Source organism: Daktulosphaira vitifoliae, unplaced genomic scaffold (assembly GCF_025091365.1).
Source record: "Daktulosphaira vitifoliae isolate Bord-2020 unplaced genomic scaffold, ASM2509136v1 Scaffold_5, whole genome shotgun sequence".
Classification (NCBI taxonomy): Eukaryota; Metazoa; Arthropoda; class Insecta; order Hemiptera; family Phylloxeridae; genus Daktulosphaira; species Daktulosphaira vitifoliae.
This window is the reverse complement of record NW_026099576.1, coordinates 33,568,036-33,584,262: the sequence shown is the minus strand read 5'-3', so window position 1 is coordinate 33,584,262 and position 16,227 is coordinate 33,568,036. Positions and strand designations below refer to the sequence as shown.

The 16,227-nt window shown below is 27.4% G+C and overlaps 2 protein-coding genes across 6 annotated transcripts in view; both read left to right on the top strand.

The window, feature by feature from the left end:
* Positions 1-16,227, top strand: part of LOC126906765 (uncharacterized) — a 51,081-nt gene that overhangs the window by 3,047 nt on the left and 31,807 nt on the right. For 3 of the 5 annotated variants that reach the window (XM_050687598.1, XM_050687597.1, XM_050687601.1), the window contains exon 2: positions 1,847-1,934. In XM_050687598.1, the coding sequence (XP_050543555.1) occupies positions 1,866-1,934 (69 nt within the window). In that variant the 5' untranslated portion in view covers positions 1,847-1,865. Of the gene's footprint in view, positions 1-1,846; positions 1,935-3,317; positions 3,369-5,465; positions 5,482-16,227 lie in introns of those variants that run through there. The other 2 variants (XM_050687602.1, XM_050687604.1) reach the window with 2 other exon arrangements.
* Positions 10,723-12,410, top strand: LOC126906763 (uncharacterized). Its single transcript, XM_050687594.1, has 6 exons — positions 10,723-11,114; positions 11,360-11,493; positions 11,557-11,679; positions 11,778-11,987; positions 12,060-12,234; positions 12,297-12,410. The coding sequence occupies exons 1-5, from the start codon at positions 10,985-10,987 to the stop codon at positions 12,087-12,089; spliced, it is 627 nt and encodes a 208-aa protein (XP_050543551.1). The 5' UTR covers positions 10,723-10,984; the 3' UTR covers positions 12,090-12,234; positions 12,297-12,410.

The following is a 16,227-nucleotide window of genomic DNA, read 5'->3' as shown; positions in this document are numbered from 1 at the left end:
AAAAAAAAAAAAAAAAAAAAAAAAAAAAAAACACATCATAGTAAAACCAATACCTTCTCAGCTTCGCATCGAAGCTAATATATATTAGTAAAATATTAGTTTTTAGTATAATATTTCGACTCTGATTTATTTGTATTTCGTAGCTGGATATACCAACGCGAGATCTCAAATAATATCTTTGTCTTTATGCAAAGAACCTTATGATATGTGGCCTACTTCTTTTCAATCACCTGTAGGACGACCTAGGTTAGATGCGACTGTACTATAGATTTATGCACGATAAGTTATGTTAGTGTCCTACATTCCGATTGCCCGCACTGTGGCAGAGATCAGACTAGCTGGTCGATAAGTGGAGAGACACTTTAAAAAATCTAAAGATTAACTAAAAATTCTAATTATGATATTATTGTACTATTACCCTGTCCAGCCAGGTTGTGGCCCTTCAATAAGTAATAAATACAATTCAATCAAATTAATTACCTTAGAATATCTAATGTATACTACAAAATAATATTAATAATTTATGCGTTGTAAATTATATAAGTGTCCTACACTCCGATTGCCGGCACTGTGGCATAGATCAGACTAGCTGGTCGATAAGTGGAGAGACACTTTGAAGAAATCTTATGATTAACTAAAATTCTAATTATGATATTATTGTACTATTACCCTGTCCAGCCAGGTTGTGGCCCTTCAATAAGTAATAGATACAATTCAATCAAATTAAGTAGCTTAGAATATGCTTATATATATAAATATAAATGTAAATAAAAAGAAAATAAATAAACGCCAATATTTTATGTGTTAGAATATTTATATCACCAAAATTATTCGACCGAAAATAAGATGTATAATATTTTCAGTAATTACGAAAGAGGGTAAAAATAATGCAGATTTCATATAGAATTGTAACTAAGAATGAAACATAAACTCACGCACATTCACTTTTTGTATCTTGGTTGAGTATTCCAGAGAGCCGTAGAGATGCATAGATAGAATGGCAAGGCGTCCCAGTATCCGCTAGAGGGATGTTCAGAAATCGTACATAACCACCGCAAGAGAACCACACTAAGGGAAGCGAAGCCGCAGAGGAACCACCCGAATTTGGGGAAAATGGCCTTTTTATAGCTCGCAAAACTGGTTTAGCGATCTCTGGTGAGATTCTTAAAATATTTTTTGCTGTATTTGATTGGTTAATGTGATAGAATCTCTTACGTGGGCGTTTTTGAAATGCGTAAGAGGGAGGTTAAATCTTCNTATGGAATGCGTAAGAGGGAGGTTAAATCTTGTGTAAGGGTATTATTTTATTACTCATCTTATCAACGGGGAAACACTGATTTGGTGATATATTTTATTAAATATAAGTATTAATTATTACATGTATTAAAATATGATACTACAAAAGCAAAAGTAGTGTTCATTAAATAATAGAACATTTGCTCGCGATTAAGATCATTGTAAATAATTTTACAATGCATTGTTTTAAAGTAATAAGTATAATTATTACTTAAAAATTATATCACAAAAACACATAACAATGCACATGCGATTGCTATGACAAAAAACGTAGACTATAATCCAATATACTTCTTATTCTTATACATGCGATAAAAAATTTTCAATGAGGCTGAAAGGTTAGTATTAATGAGTGAATGAATGAATTTTGTTTTATTAATTTTGTATTTCTATGGCTTATTAATTTATTACATTTCTATGGCTTTTTAATATTTTAAATTTATTGAAAAAAAACTCTAATATTTTTTTACATTAAGTTATTTCACATAATTTTGTTTTATTAATTTCTCTAAATATATATTACATGTATTTATATACTATATATTTTTAGGAGTTTAATTTGAAAGAAAATGGAAAAACATTTAGGAGATAGATCAGAGAAGGAACGAGAATCATTAGGAACAGAAGATTTAACTCATGTAATGTAACTTTTTTTTTTTTTTTAATTATTAATTTTCTTTCATATTACATTGACATTTTTTTAGACTAAGATACTTCTTGAAGCTGAAGAAAGATATATAAAGATATTGATATTTATTTATTTATAAATTTAACGGGCATAGCCCTTTTTTACAATTTAGATTAATAACAATTTAAACATACATAAGTGAGTAATTCACAGCAATTCAACAGAAACATAAATAACATTACGGAGTAATACACAGTGATTCAACAGAAATATATGAATATAAATATATAAAAATACAAGCTGCTATGAGGTACAAAAATAAGAAAAATAACAAAAATACAAAAATAAGGTGGTTAACAAGATAACATAAGTGGGTCCATATTGGCACTATTTAAAATTCTTCTAATGGGCTCATTTTGTAAGTAATTGGTAGAACAAATGGGGATAAAAAAAAGAAAATAGGAACGAGAATTTCTCTGAGGAACTTTAAAATTTATTAAATTNTTCTTTTTTATATAGATGTTTGATGTCTTTACTTATCATTTGGTATATTTTTTTTGTAAATCTGACACTTAACCTGCCCACAGGGGGGGATTTAAAATGACAACTTTTTCACAAAAAATTTACTTTTTCAACATAACTTTTGAAAATGTTCCGGAAGGTCTGACACTTTTATATATATCTTAAATTAAAGCTAATGTAATATACTTTAATTTGAAAAAAAAAAATTTGACCTCTGGACTTTTCTTCGCGGCGAAAATGGCTACCGAATGCTATTTTCGTGTGATAATTCTCGATTTTATTATTCATATTATATTTAACTTTATAATGCTATAACTTATTGAAAAGTTTATGGATCCACACAATTTTTTTATGAGAAATAATTTTTTTTAATAAACCCTTTTTCATTCGACATACTTTATCTTAATCGAGATATTAAGGAACCAGCAAATCAAGTAGCTTTTGGAATAAAACACCAATTTTTTTAAAATAAAACACTATCTAAAGATTTGCATCGAAGCGTTTATCTTTGATAGTGATTTTAATCACTGTCAGATATCATTATACTTGATCCAACTATACCACGTCACAACTGTGCCGCGACCCTACTGTGCTGGGTTTTGTTTTATTCATTTTGTATTTCTTTTTTCATTTTCATTTTGTATTTATTACATTTCTATGGCTTTTTAATATTTTAAATTTATTGAAAAAAAACTCTAATATTTTTTTACATTAAGTTATTTCACATAATTTTGTTTTATTAATTTCTCTAAATATATATTACATGTATTTATATACTATATATTTTTAGGAGTTTAATTTGAAAGAAAATGGAAAAACATTTAGGAGATAGATCAGAGAANTTTGAAAGAAAATGGAAAAACATTTAGAAGATAGATCAGAGAAGGAACGAGAATCATTAGGAACAGAAGATTTAACTCATGTAATGTAACTTTTTTTTTTTTTTTAATTATTAATTTTCTTTCATATTACATTGACATTTTTTTAGACTAAGATACTTCTTGAAGCTGAAGAAAGATATATAAAGATATTGATATTTATTTATTTATAAATTTAACGGGCATAGCCCTTTTTTACAATTTAGATTAATAACAATTTAAACATACATAAGTGAGTAATTCACAGCAATTCAACAGAAACATAAATAACATTACGGAGTAATACACAGTGATTTAACAGAAATATATGAATATAAATATATAAAAATACAAGCTGCTATGAGGTACAAAAATAAGAAAAATAACAAAAATACAAAAATAAGATAACATAAGTGGGTCCATATTGGCACTATCTAAAATTCTTCTAATGGGCTCATTTTGTAAGTAATTGGTAGAACAAATGGGGATAAAAAAAGGAAAATAGGAACGAGAATTTCTCTGAGGAACTTTAAAATTTATTAAATTCAGAAGATATGGTGAATCAATATTTCCATTCAGCAATTCATTTAGAAATTTAATGCCTGCAGCAACTCTACGATCAGTCAGTGACGATAAATTAAGGTTGTTTGCAACTGGAGAATAATCATGAGGGTCATGTTGGATACCCAATATAAATCCAGCATGCCGCAAAAATCTCCGTTGTACCCTTTCAATTTGGGTGGCATCAGATAAGGAATGAGGGTTCCAAACAATAGAACCATATTCTACAATTGGCCGAACCAATGAAGAATATAATATTTTTAGTGAAGAATTTAGTTTTAAGTTAGCAGCAAATCTTATTATAAAGCCGAGCTTTTTCAATGCTTTACAGCACACCATTTCTATGTGACACTTAGGATCCAATGTTTTACTGAATTTAAAACCAAGGTCAAGTACAAAATCATTAATTCTTACAACATTAGCACCGCAAAGACTATAAGAAAAAATAATAGGTGACCGAGATCTAGTGAATGTCATAACACGACATTTTTCAAAGTTAAGGGTTAAACCTATGTTTAAGCACCATAATGTAAATTTATCTAGGTCATCCTNCCGAGATCTAGTGAATGTCATAACACGACATTTTTCAAAGTTAAGGGTTAAACCTATGTTTAAGCACCATAATGTAAATTTATGTAGGTCATTCTGTAGCATAATACAGTCATCAGTAGAACTGACTTGCAAGAACAACTTCATGTCGTCAGCAAAGCACAAAAATTTACAGTTTAATAATACATTTTTTATACTATTAACAAATAATGAAAATAACAACGAAGACAAGTGTCCACCTTGTGGTACCCCAGAGGAAGCTAAAAATAGTTTAGATTGTGTCCCAAACAATTTCACCCATTGATATCTTTCTTTTAAATAGGAGTCAAACCATGTTAAAAGAGGTTCCCCAAAGTCATTTAATTTAAGTATATTAAGAAGAACTACATGATTAACAGAATCAAATGCCTTTTTGCAATCTGTGTAAAGAACATAAACCTGGGAGCCTTGTTCAAAAGCATTTAAAACAAAATTACAAAAAACCTATATAATAACCTGATATAATTAGATCATCAAATAATAATAGATTATTAATTTTATTTTATATTACATTGAAATTTTTTTAGACTAAGATACTTCTTGAAGCTGAAGAAAGATATAAAGAGATTGATACAATTAGATCAGCATATAATAATAGATTGCAATCAATTTCCAAAGATCATGAAGTACTTATATCACAAACAAAAAAAATGAGAGAGCTGCTAAGAGAGAAAACACGAGAATTATTTGGAACAGAAGATTTAAAAACTCGTAAGGAATCAGTTTCTAAACGTATAGATGAACTACTCGTACTGGATGATTGATGAATGTCATTCAGAAGATATATCTGTTGCTTAAGAAAACATTTTTGAGCAATAATTGAAAACTATCTTTATATTTTTATTGCTAATGAATTTATGTAGTTACAAAAGTTTAAAAAAATAAAGATCTTAGAAACAATAATAGTCTTTTTCAAATTTCAATATACTATATATTTTTAGGAGTTTAATTTGAAAGAAATGGAAAAACATTTAGGAGATAGATCAGAGAAGGAACGAAAAACCATTAGAAACAGAAGATTTAACTCATGTTATATAACTTTTCTTTTTTTTTTAATTATTAATTTTCTTTTATATTACATTGAAATTTTTTTAGACTAAGATACTTCTTGAAGCTGAAGAAAGATATAAAGAGATTGATACAATTAGATCAGCATATAATAATAGATTGCAATCAATTTCCAAAGATCATGAAGTACTTATATCACAAACAAAAAAAAAATGAGAGAGCTGCTAAGAGAGAAAACACGAGAATTATTTGGAACAGAAGATTTAAAAACTCATAAGGAATCAGTTTCTAAACGTATAGATGAACTACTCGTACTGGATGATTGATGAATGTCATTCAGAAGATATATCTGTTGCTTAAGAAAACATTTTTGAGCAATAATTGAAAACTATCTTTTTATTTTTATTGCTAATGAATTTATGTAGTTACAAAAGTTTAAAAAAATAAAGATCTTAGAAACAATAATAGTCTTTTTCAAATTTCAATATACTATATATTTTTAGAAGTTTAATTTGAAAGAAATGGAAAAACATTTAGGAGATATATCAGTTAAAAATTAAATATCTGATAAAAACATATTATTTACTTCACGCTGGAAGGTTTGCGCAGCGTTTTTGATACCAAAAGTCATTACAGGAAACTCAAAAAGTCTGAAAGGTGTTTTGACAGCTCTCCTCTGAATATCATTTTCAGTGACTTGGTAATATGCCCTCACGAGATCGATTTTTCAAAAAATCTTTCTTCCAGACAAGTGAGCGGTAAAATCGTGCAGGTGAGGTATAGGGTAACGATTGGACTGCGTGACTGCGTTCAGCCGCCTGTAGTGGCCACAAGGACGAAACGTCCCGTCCTTTTTAGGAACTAACAAAAGTGGGCTGGCCCACGCGCTAGAAGACGGTCGACAAATCCCATTTTTAAGCATATAATCGAACTCACGACGAGCAATGTGCGCTCCATCCGGTGGCAAACGACGTGGACACGAAAAGAGCGGTGATCCAGTAGTATTCAACTCGTGGACGACGTCGTGCATGAATTTACTGGACACCGGCGACTCACGAGTGACGCCAGGAAAACGTGATAGCAAATCCGTCCTTTTTTTTTAATGAGTTACGGTAAACAACGGCGTGATCGGTTCGCTGACTTAGATCGCTTGAATTGATTTTTTAACGGCCGAGTTGATAATTCTACAGCGTTTAACATCAACCAATAACCCAAAATAGTGCAAAAAGTCGGCTCCTATGATGGGCCGTGAAACGTCCGCTATTTCAAAAGTCCAAGAAAAACGTCGTGACAGACCAAAATCAAGCTGGTGTTTTGGGACCGTAAGTCTTGATCCGCGTGCCGTTTGCTGCGGTAAGAACAATATCCGACACGGCTCTGACAGTAATACGGAAATCTCGGCTCCTGAATTAACAAGGAAACGCTTTTTTGTGTGGTAGTCCGTGACAAAGACTCTGTATGACGGGGAGGCGACAGTTTTCGTCGCTGCCGTCAGTTTTCCGAACTAAACGTACATGGAGGACGACATTTGTGTGCCAGATTGCCGTAAGTGTTATGGTAATAACACCAAACATCATTTTGTGGACGCGAGAGAGAGAACGACGAACGACGGTAATTATAATTGCCGGACTACGTGGACCGTGAAGGGCGGCTGGCAGCATGCACGATGGCTAAAGAAGAGATCTGCGCTGTTAATGCCAAAATTGAATTTTCTTCCACGTGCGTAAACCATTGCTTCGGTGAGTGACGTCAAAAACATGGTAAGCGGACGGCAGCAATCGCGGCCACTGTAACATCGGTACTCGGAGATGCCTTCGGCGGAACGGCAACTACTGGCAGCGGAAGTAACGGCGGTACCGCACTCGATGTGCCGTTTTCGTTGTCAATTGACAAAGTATCCCACATCGTATACTTAGGAAAAATTAATTTGCACAACGAAAAAGAGAAAAACAAAAAATTAACAAGAACGCACAAAAATCCAGAAGGTGAAAAATAAGTTCGCACACGAGGTTACCAATTTGGAGGTTAAGTCCTCCAGAGTGATCGTTTATAATTATTAAAAGCTATTAAATAAAATAATAACACAAGAAATATTAGAACTAACGCCAAAGGCGATACAGGCGCTTTATTCGCATAAAATAATAATTAACAAATTGAAATAAACGTATTCGTCGGCAAAACAAAAGGACGTACAAAATTATAAAGGTAACGCGACAAACTAATTTCTCTAAGAGATCGAACGTTGACTGACTGAACAGGGAGGACGGTTAATTTAAAAATAACATTTAAAAAGGTACACAGGTAGGGACGATTACATAATCAAAACTCACGACGAATACCAACAATGTTTAACGAAATAAAAAATACAATAAAATAATCACATGACATAAAAACGGTAACACTGAAGATGACTAGCTGCTGATAGTGGCGGGGGTCGCCACAAAAAGTATGTCATTTTCATGGAAAAAGTTACAAATCTCCAAATTATAGTAATCACGAAAAGATAGTGTTTTCTCAATACATATTTCAATGTTTAATACCGTAAAATAATACATGAAAATTCAAATTTTCACAAACTTCAAAACGCTACAGAATATTTACTACTGAATATTAATAAGATATTTTTTTACTAAAATTTTTCTTAAATTCTACTCTACAAAATAGCTATCTTAGATTTTTTTTTTACATTTTATTTAAAATTTAAAGATAATTAATATTTTTAATAAAATAAAAAAAAATTATTTATTGAGGTATAGCTATAAACCTAACGTAAAACTATTATTTAAAAAAAAAATCAGCTAAAAATATTAACTGGATCAAAAGTTATTTAAGTTGTCAGTGAGTGGTGGGCCACTCTGTATCTATAAAAGTAATAAGAAATTGTGTTGAACATCGTATTTGTTTTGACAGATAAATTATTTGTTTAAGTTATTTAAAATACATTTTTCATTGATAATTGTAAGATGCGTAATGAAAAGCATTGAGCATATTACGACATATTTTAGTAAATTAATAGCTGGCTGTTGTAAAATTATAAAAATAGCACGGAATGTATTCTACAATATATATATATATATAATGTGATTGGGTAGGGTAGCTATGGCACGACGGTATATATTATCTAAAAAATTATAGTTTTAAAAAACTAAAAAAACGCGCTTTTTAAACAAAGCACATTAAAAAATAATTTTTAACTTTTTATTTCGATGTGCTTTAAAAGCGTGTTTTTTAAACTATATTTATTTTTTACTTTTAAGTTACATGTATGATAGTAGTTACTTTCAATATCATGGTTGTAACGAGTAACGGGAATACAAGATTCGATTCCGGGGAGGGAGTCTGAGAAACGGCTACCACATCCAAGGAAAGCAGCAGGCACGTAAATTACCCACTCACGGAACATAGATGTAGTGACGAAAAATGACGATACGAGAATCATCCTTTGTAATCGGAATGAATACACACTATATCTCTTAATGAGAATAAAGCGTGTTAATACACAGAGTGTTCAGTAAGTCAGGAAACGGGTTTCTATTGTTCTCATTGTTTGTACAATGTTTGTAACACTCTCTATATTTTTTATAGTAATAAGAATATATATATACATGTAAAGCGATTTAAGTACGTAAAAGTATCATGCACGAGGTATAGCCTTGTTTTGTGAGCGGGGGGAACGTTATACCTAAGGTATAAACGGCACCAGCGGCGGTAGGAATATACAGAGTATATATATATAACACCCTGTATACGTAAGACGCATTACATGCGGTGGTATTGGTCAGTCAAAATAAAAATTTGTTTATAAATATATAATTGATGTCATGCACGTGTGTACAGGTACGAAATCCAAAAATAAAATTTTACAGAAAAATATTGTTGGGTTTGAGTGGTAAGCGGGCTGGGGTGAATTCGTTACGACGTCTAGTCTAGACGACGGGATACGCGAGAATAATAACACGTGCCGCGTGGAAATTTACAAACACACATCACACATACAAATGACACTAATATAAGAGTGTTAATAATAATCGGCGACGACGGTCGTGTAAATTGTATCGAGCAACCAAATCAAGGAAACACCAAACGTATTATTAACGGACCCGGACATTTCGCCGCCGGACGCTTCGCCCCCAGACTTTTGATATATAAATTTATTATTAACCCCTTTTCAAAAAATTATAATTATTATAATTATAAAACATTGCTTGAGCAGGTTATGTTATATAGGAACTTAAAATTTTTGGAATAATTTTTATTTATCTCAAAAACAAAATAAAAATCTAGGAGCGAAGTATTTTAAAAATGACCATAATAAGAAACACCCAAGTATATCTATTATTGTACAATTTTTTTCAAAGAATACAATACTTGTTGGAATATATAAAATAACAAAAATTATAATTAATTACAGAATTATATTTAAGTGTTTGGACTAATACAGTTATTTTTTTCTGTTGTATGCTGCTACACGTGTCTACGCGAAGAGCATTTAGCCCTTAATTGCCATTATTAAATAACACCACAATATTTTTTAATTTATAACAATTTATTAATAAGACTTTATATATATATATATAACTTTATTTTTCATTTATATAACTTGGTACGAGTAGGCGACGCTTGTTTGAGTCCACAACACTGATCTTTAATTTTAATTTTTTCGTTTAAGATATTCAACAATTCTATTTATACATCATATTAATATTGTTAGAATAATATTATTCTTTTCAACAAAAAAATTGTAATAAATAACTTAGAGAAATATTTATCAACGCATACTGTTTAACTATATTATATTACCCACACTCAGAAAAAGAACGTTCCATGCTTTAATGAAATTGAATCATTGTTTTTAAGCCTAGCGTGTTACTTAGTAATAACGCTGAAATGAATTAAAATAACAATTTTTCTTTTAAAATAAAACCACATTCAATAAATTTAAAGATTTTTTTAATGACATTTTAAAGATACTGCAATCAAATCAATAAAATATAAATATTTTAAACAAAGGAGTCCTTTATTTGTTTCATGAACACAATTTACTTGAATGTAATAAAAATATGTTTCTTTTTAAGGATAGGGTAAANCTTGAATGTAATAAAAATATGTTTCTTTTAAAGGATAGGGTAATTGATATAACCAAAAAGTTCTACGCTTCTATCATAGAGAATCTTTATTTTTAAGTAAAAAATGTTACTTCAAATCAAAACTAAATTGAATTAAAATATTAATGTTTTACTTAAACTAAAAGTAATTATAACTTTGATTTAACGGAAGTGTAGGGAAATTATTTGTTTACTAACCCCACTAGACAGTTTTCATTAATTCAATACCCTGCCGTCTTTATTTTAATGACATTTATCGTTAAATAATAAAATCCACATTTATTTTTAGCATATTTGGGTAAATTTTTTGGAACTGTTATTATTGTGCTATTAGATAACGGTGACAATACGCAACATTATTCTACACTTGGCATCGTGTTAGTTAGTGTATAGTGTCTAGTGATTGTTTTTATAACTAAATGGAAGAAATAATTTTAAATTCTGTTGTCATTGAAAATAATGAATTTTCCGAAGAATTTTCACACGAATCAGCTCTACTAGATGTACTAGGAGAGTTAAAAGGTGATTGCTTCTTCAATATATTTATCGGTAAGTACACATATTTATTTTTATATCTTTTAGACGTGTCACGTTTTAGTAATTATTGGTTAATTATAATGGAAATTGACTTTTATACTTTACATTAAATTTAGTGATTTGAATAATATTATTTCTCTAAATTTTTTTTTTAATTCTGCTTTTTATAAATTATATGATATAGCATTATCATATNATAAATTAGATGATATAGCATTAAATTCTCAACTCCTTACTATATTTAATGTACATTTTAGAACATGGAATAACATGTGAAAGCCTTAAATATATTAATGAAAAACACTTACAAGACATTTGTCCAAAAGCCTGTTATGGTCAACGAATAATATTTGATCACCATTTAAAAAAGTGGCAGTCAAACTTTGTTAGTGTGAGTTAACTAAATTAATTTTAAGCCTTTTAACAGACCTTTCATTATTGATAATTTCTATAGGAGAAATCTAGTACCACTAGTGCTAGTAAAGATAATGCATCAGAACCTTTATCTGATCCAGAAATGTCTGAATACTCTATTACAAGTTCAAATAATAGTTGTCCCATTTCTTTTATGAACCAAGTAATTTATAATTAAAACCTATATTAAATTTTAACAGTAATTTAAAAATACATATTTATTTCCTATTTTATAAAACTATTGTTTTCCTTTATTTTAAGATAAATATAAAAGAAATATTAAATTCATCTGGTAAAGGAAATTTGATAATGTCATTTTATAAAAAAAATTTAAAGCTTAGTGATGAATTAAAGAAAATGTTGACTGAAATAATTACTGAATATATGATACAGCATAAAATATATGGTTCTCCTAAAATCATTAATAATATTTCTGATAGTATCATTAATATATTTAAATATGAAGTTAAGGTTTGTAAAATTTAAAAAATTTTGTATGAAAATTAATACAATTTTAAATATATCAGTATAATTGCCTTCTAGGAAACATACTTCATTAGTGTGTCTGCATAAAAACCAAAGGGAATATTGTACCTAAAATATCATAATACATTGACAAAATTATGCAAACACAAATTGTGGTCTCCCATAAAAAAAGTAAAAAAAAGTTCTGATAGTAACTTAGAGCAAACATCTATACTACATAGGACAACTATAAGTAAATAATTAATATTAGTAATTTTTACTAATAATTAATTAAATAATGGGGTTTATTTGTAGATAATGAATGATTCATTAAAGTAAAAAAAATGGCTTCAGTTTAACATTGAGCCTATGAATGAAGTAATTATAAAATGAGAAGAGACTTGTGAAATTCGTAGAGAATATTTGTTGTCTCCAAGTATTAACATTAATAATATTCTCAAAGAATGGCCTATGTACAGTCATAAATAACAGTCATTTGGTCACAGCTTGGTATTTTAATTATTAAAATTTCTTAAGTATTTTTAAAAATAGTTTTGNTATTTTAATTATTAAAATTTCTTAAGTATTTTTAAAAGTAGTTTTTTATGTATATTTCAATTAATATAGTAATTGAAAAATATATTTATGTTTACATGTTCAGGATTACAATTTTATTTATTTTGCATTTAATGATTTTAAATTTATAGAGTTGTATGTGTGTGTATGCCTTAGTTATAATTAGGTTTATATTTCAATGATACTAATTTACATAATTACTTATTAATTTAAATCTAGATTGATATTGATTTTGAATATATATATGTTTCAAAAGGAAATGAATTGTTTGTTAATTGGGATCAATTTATTATTAAGATCATTCCGTTAATGATAAATAAAATAAAGGATGGAAACAGCAAACTATTACTTAAACGTTTAATAGAAATAAATGTAACTGATATTGGTAAGATAATTTCTCACAATTTTTAATTAATCAAATAATAATATTTTAATTTTTTTTACAGAAACCAGAAATCTTTTAGTTTTAGATCTAATGAATGCTTTATTAGTTCCAACTTCCAGATCCTATGAAATAGATTCAGTTACAAATAAGAGACGCATTGTAAAAACATCTATTTCTGATGCTAGAAATTCGTTTTTATTAAAAGTGGCTTCAATGAATGATCTACATGTTCAAATTCAATTAAAAATTGATATCGCTTACAAAAAAAAAGAAAAAATACAACCATTCATCTGTGTTGCTGAAACTAATTTTGATGATATCAATAATATTTATGTGTATTTTTTCAACACCTATTATAAATTTTCAAACATAATACGAGCATTAGATACATGCTTTAAAATTTTTCAAGTATTTAACTTACATTACCACATTCAATCTAGTTTGGACATTANCTTACATTACCACATTCAGTTTAGTTTGGACATTAATACAAAAATTTATTTATGATATTCACAATGATTGTGATATTAAAAGCTCTTCGCTAACTTCAATAATCTCTGATTTAACTATATGTTTTCATAATTTAACTATTACATTGCTCATAATTTTATTCTAATTTAATATTTTTAACTTTATTACAGTTACTAAATTATAAACAATAATGAATCTAATTTGTTTTATTTGTAAAGATATCTTTATTGAACTTTATCAATTCATTGCACATTTAAAGTATGTTCATTCATTAACATCATCAAGTTTTTACCGTTGTGGCATACTACATTGTTCACAGACTTTCTCAACTTATCGTTCATTTTCTAAATACATAAAATCTGAAGTTCTTAATAATCAAAATTCTAATTGTAACAATCCAATATGGTTATTCTTGATAAATTTTATTGAAATGATTAATTTATTGTTATTGTCAAATTTTAATGATCAAATTATTTTAAATTTACAAAATCATATCACATATCACAATAAAAAATATGTAGAATTATTTCAAGACACATTAAAACCTAAACATCNAAATTTTAATGATCAAATTATTTTAAATTTACAAAATCATATCACATATCACAATAATAAATATGTAGAATTATTTCAAGACACATTAAAACCTAAACATCATTTTCTTATCCATTACTGTAATATAATAAAAAATTCAGGCCCCTTAGAATTTTTATGGTGTTATCGGTTTGAATCTAAACATAGACAACTTAAAACATACTCTAAAAACATAACTTCAAGAGTTCAACTGCCTATATCTTTGGCTATAAAATACTCCATTCATTTTTCAGTTTATATTTTAAATTTAAAAAATAGTTCTTGTATCTCGGCAAACTTAGGCTTACCACTAAATTTATGTGAATATTTTGAAAAGATTAAAATTTTATTTTCACCCAATGATTTAACTGTACTTAATTTGGCACATTATTATGACCAAATAATATACAACAATATAGTTTATAAAACCAGCCATATACAAACATCGTTAAATAACAATCATTTATTGATATATAAATTGAAAAAAATTATTTGTTTTGATTAGAAAGTTCTTTTTTTATGTATAACATTAAATGTACTATCTTATAATAAACATTTTGTAAGCTATGTTGTTTCGAATGTTGATACTGATGATCTCTATGTATTAAAAGATATTAATGATTTCTCAGGTCCACCAATTTGTTTCTATCATCTTAATGATAAAAAAACAGTTATAAGATAAAAACATTTTTAAAGATTTATTGATTTTGTATTTTATATATATGTTAATTATTATTTTAATTTATATTTGATGTTTTAATATAATGTTAATTTGATAGAAACTAATGGAATAAGTAACTATGTTAAAATAATAATTTTATTTATGTAAATTTTATTCCTTATTTATTAGGAATTCATCTGTTTATATTTGTATTTTGTATTTATCATTTATATTANTTTGTAATTTGTATTTATCATTTATATTGATTAATTTTTTACTTTAAAAATAAATATACTTAATAAATGGCAAAGTGTTAAAATTATTAAATTTAAATAACCTAATCATTTGTTTTTATTATTCACAAAAAAATTATAGAAGATGGATTTTTACTTTATTACTAAGTAAAGCAGTTATTAAAGTAATGCAAAGAAATTTTAATTTTTATGAAGAAATAGAATTGTTTTAAAAACCGACCTAATAATAATAGCTTAAAATCAATGCTTGCAACTCATCATATTTATGTTTCAAGAAAAGTTAAATTTATGATCAGAGTTAATTATTACAACGAATTATATCTTTAAAATAAATACCATAAGATGTATTTCCATTAAATAAATGTTAATAATTTTCCAATAGTTTAATTCCCAAGTATTTAAAACTATGGACTGTAAGAGTAAAATTAAAGAAATTAATAATTGTTTCAATGAATATTCTTTAGCATTAATATAATGATTAAAAAAATGTCATTTCAATGAATCGATTCCATAGGCTCCAAATCATACCCGTTTTTCCTTAATTTTATATACTTTTTCCATTAATTTTAATAACTATTTCTCTGGGTGTATACAACAAACAAACCGCTGGCAATTATTAAACCAGTTCTGCATGGACATCACATACCATAATTTTGGCAAATTTCTATAGTAATTTATTTATTGTTCATCAATCAATTGTAATTACAATCTTTGAATAAAAAAATATCATCAAAATTTTGTTCCCTTTATATTAATTTGAATATTATATCAATAAAAAATAATCATTAAGTCTACTAATATATATATATATATATATATATACAACCCAGTGTGCAATATCAAGTTTATTATGCGTTTAATAAACATCAACAATTCCACCATAGACGGTCTATTTAAGAGCTGCCAATGGTTTACTATGGAGCATTATAACCGTTTATTAACCATTGATGCACCTACCATATTTATTTACAGAAATAACGCTTATTTTACTAATATCTTACTAAAGTATCTTAAAACTTATATGTATTTTAAACGTTGAATATAGTTATCTTATCAACACATAATATTCATTTAATTTACTCATATATAAGTAGATTAAATGAATATTAAATATATTTTGTACTTTTTTTCTACTTCAATTATATATATTTTTATCACTACATTATCTGAATAAAACAGTATGTAATGTACTTAAAATAAACATAAATTAGTCAATCAAAATAAAACCATATAAATTACACTCGAAAATAATGTTCTTGAATTTTTTTTATTAAAAAATGATATTAACAAATTAATGATATATAAATATTCCCTAATAATAATAAT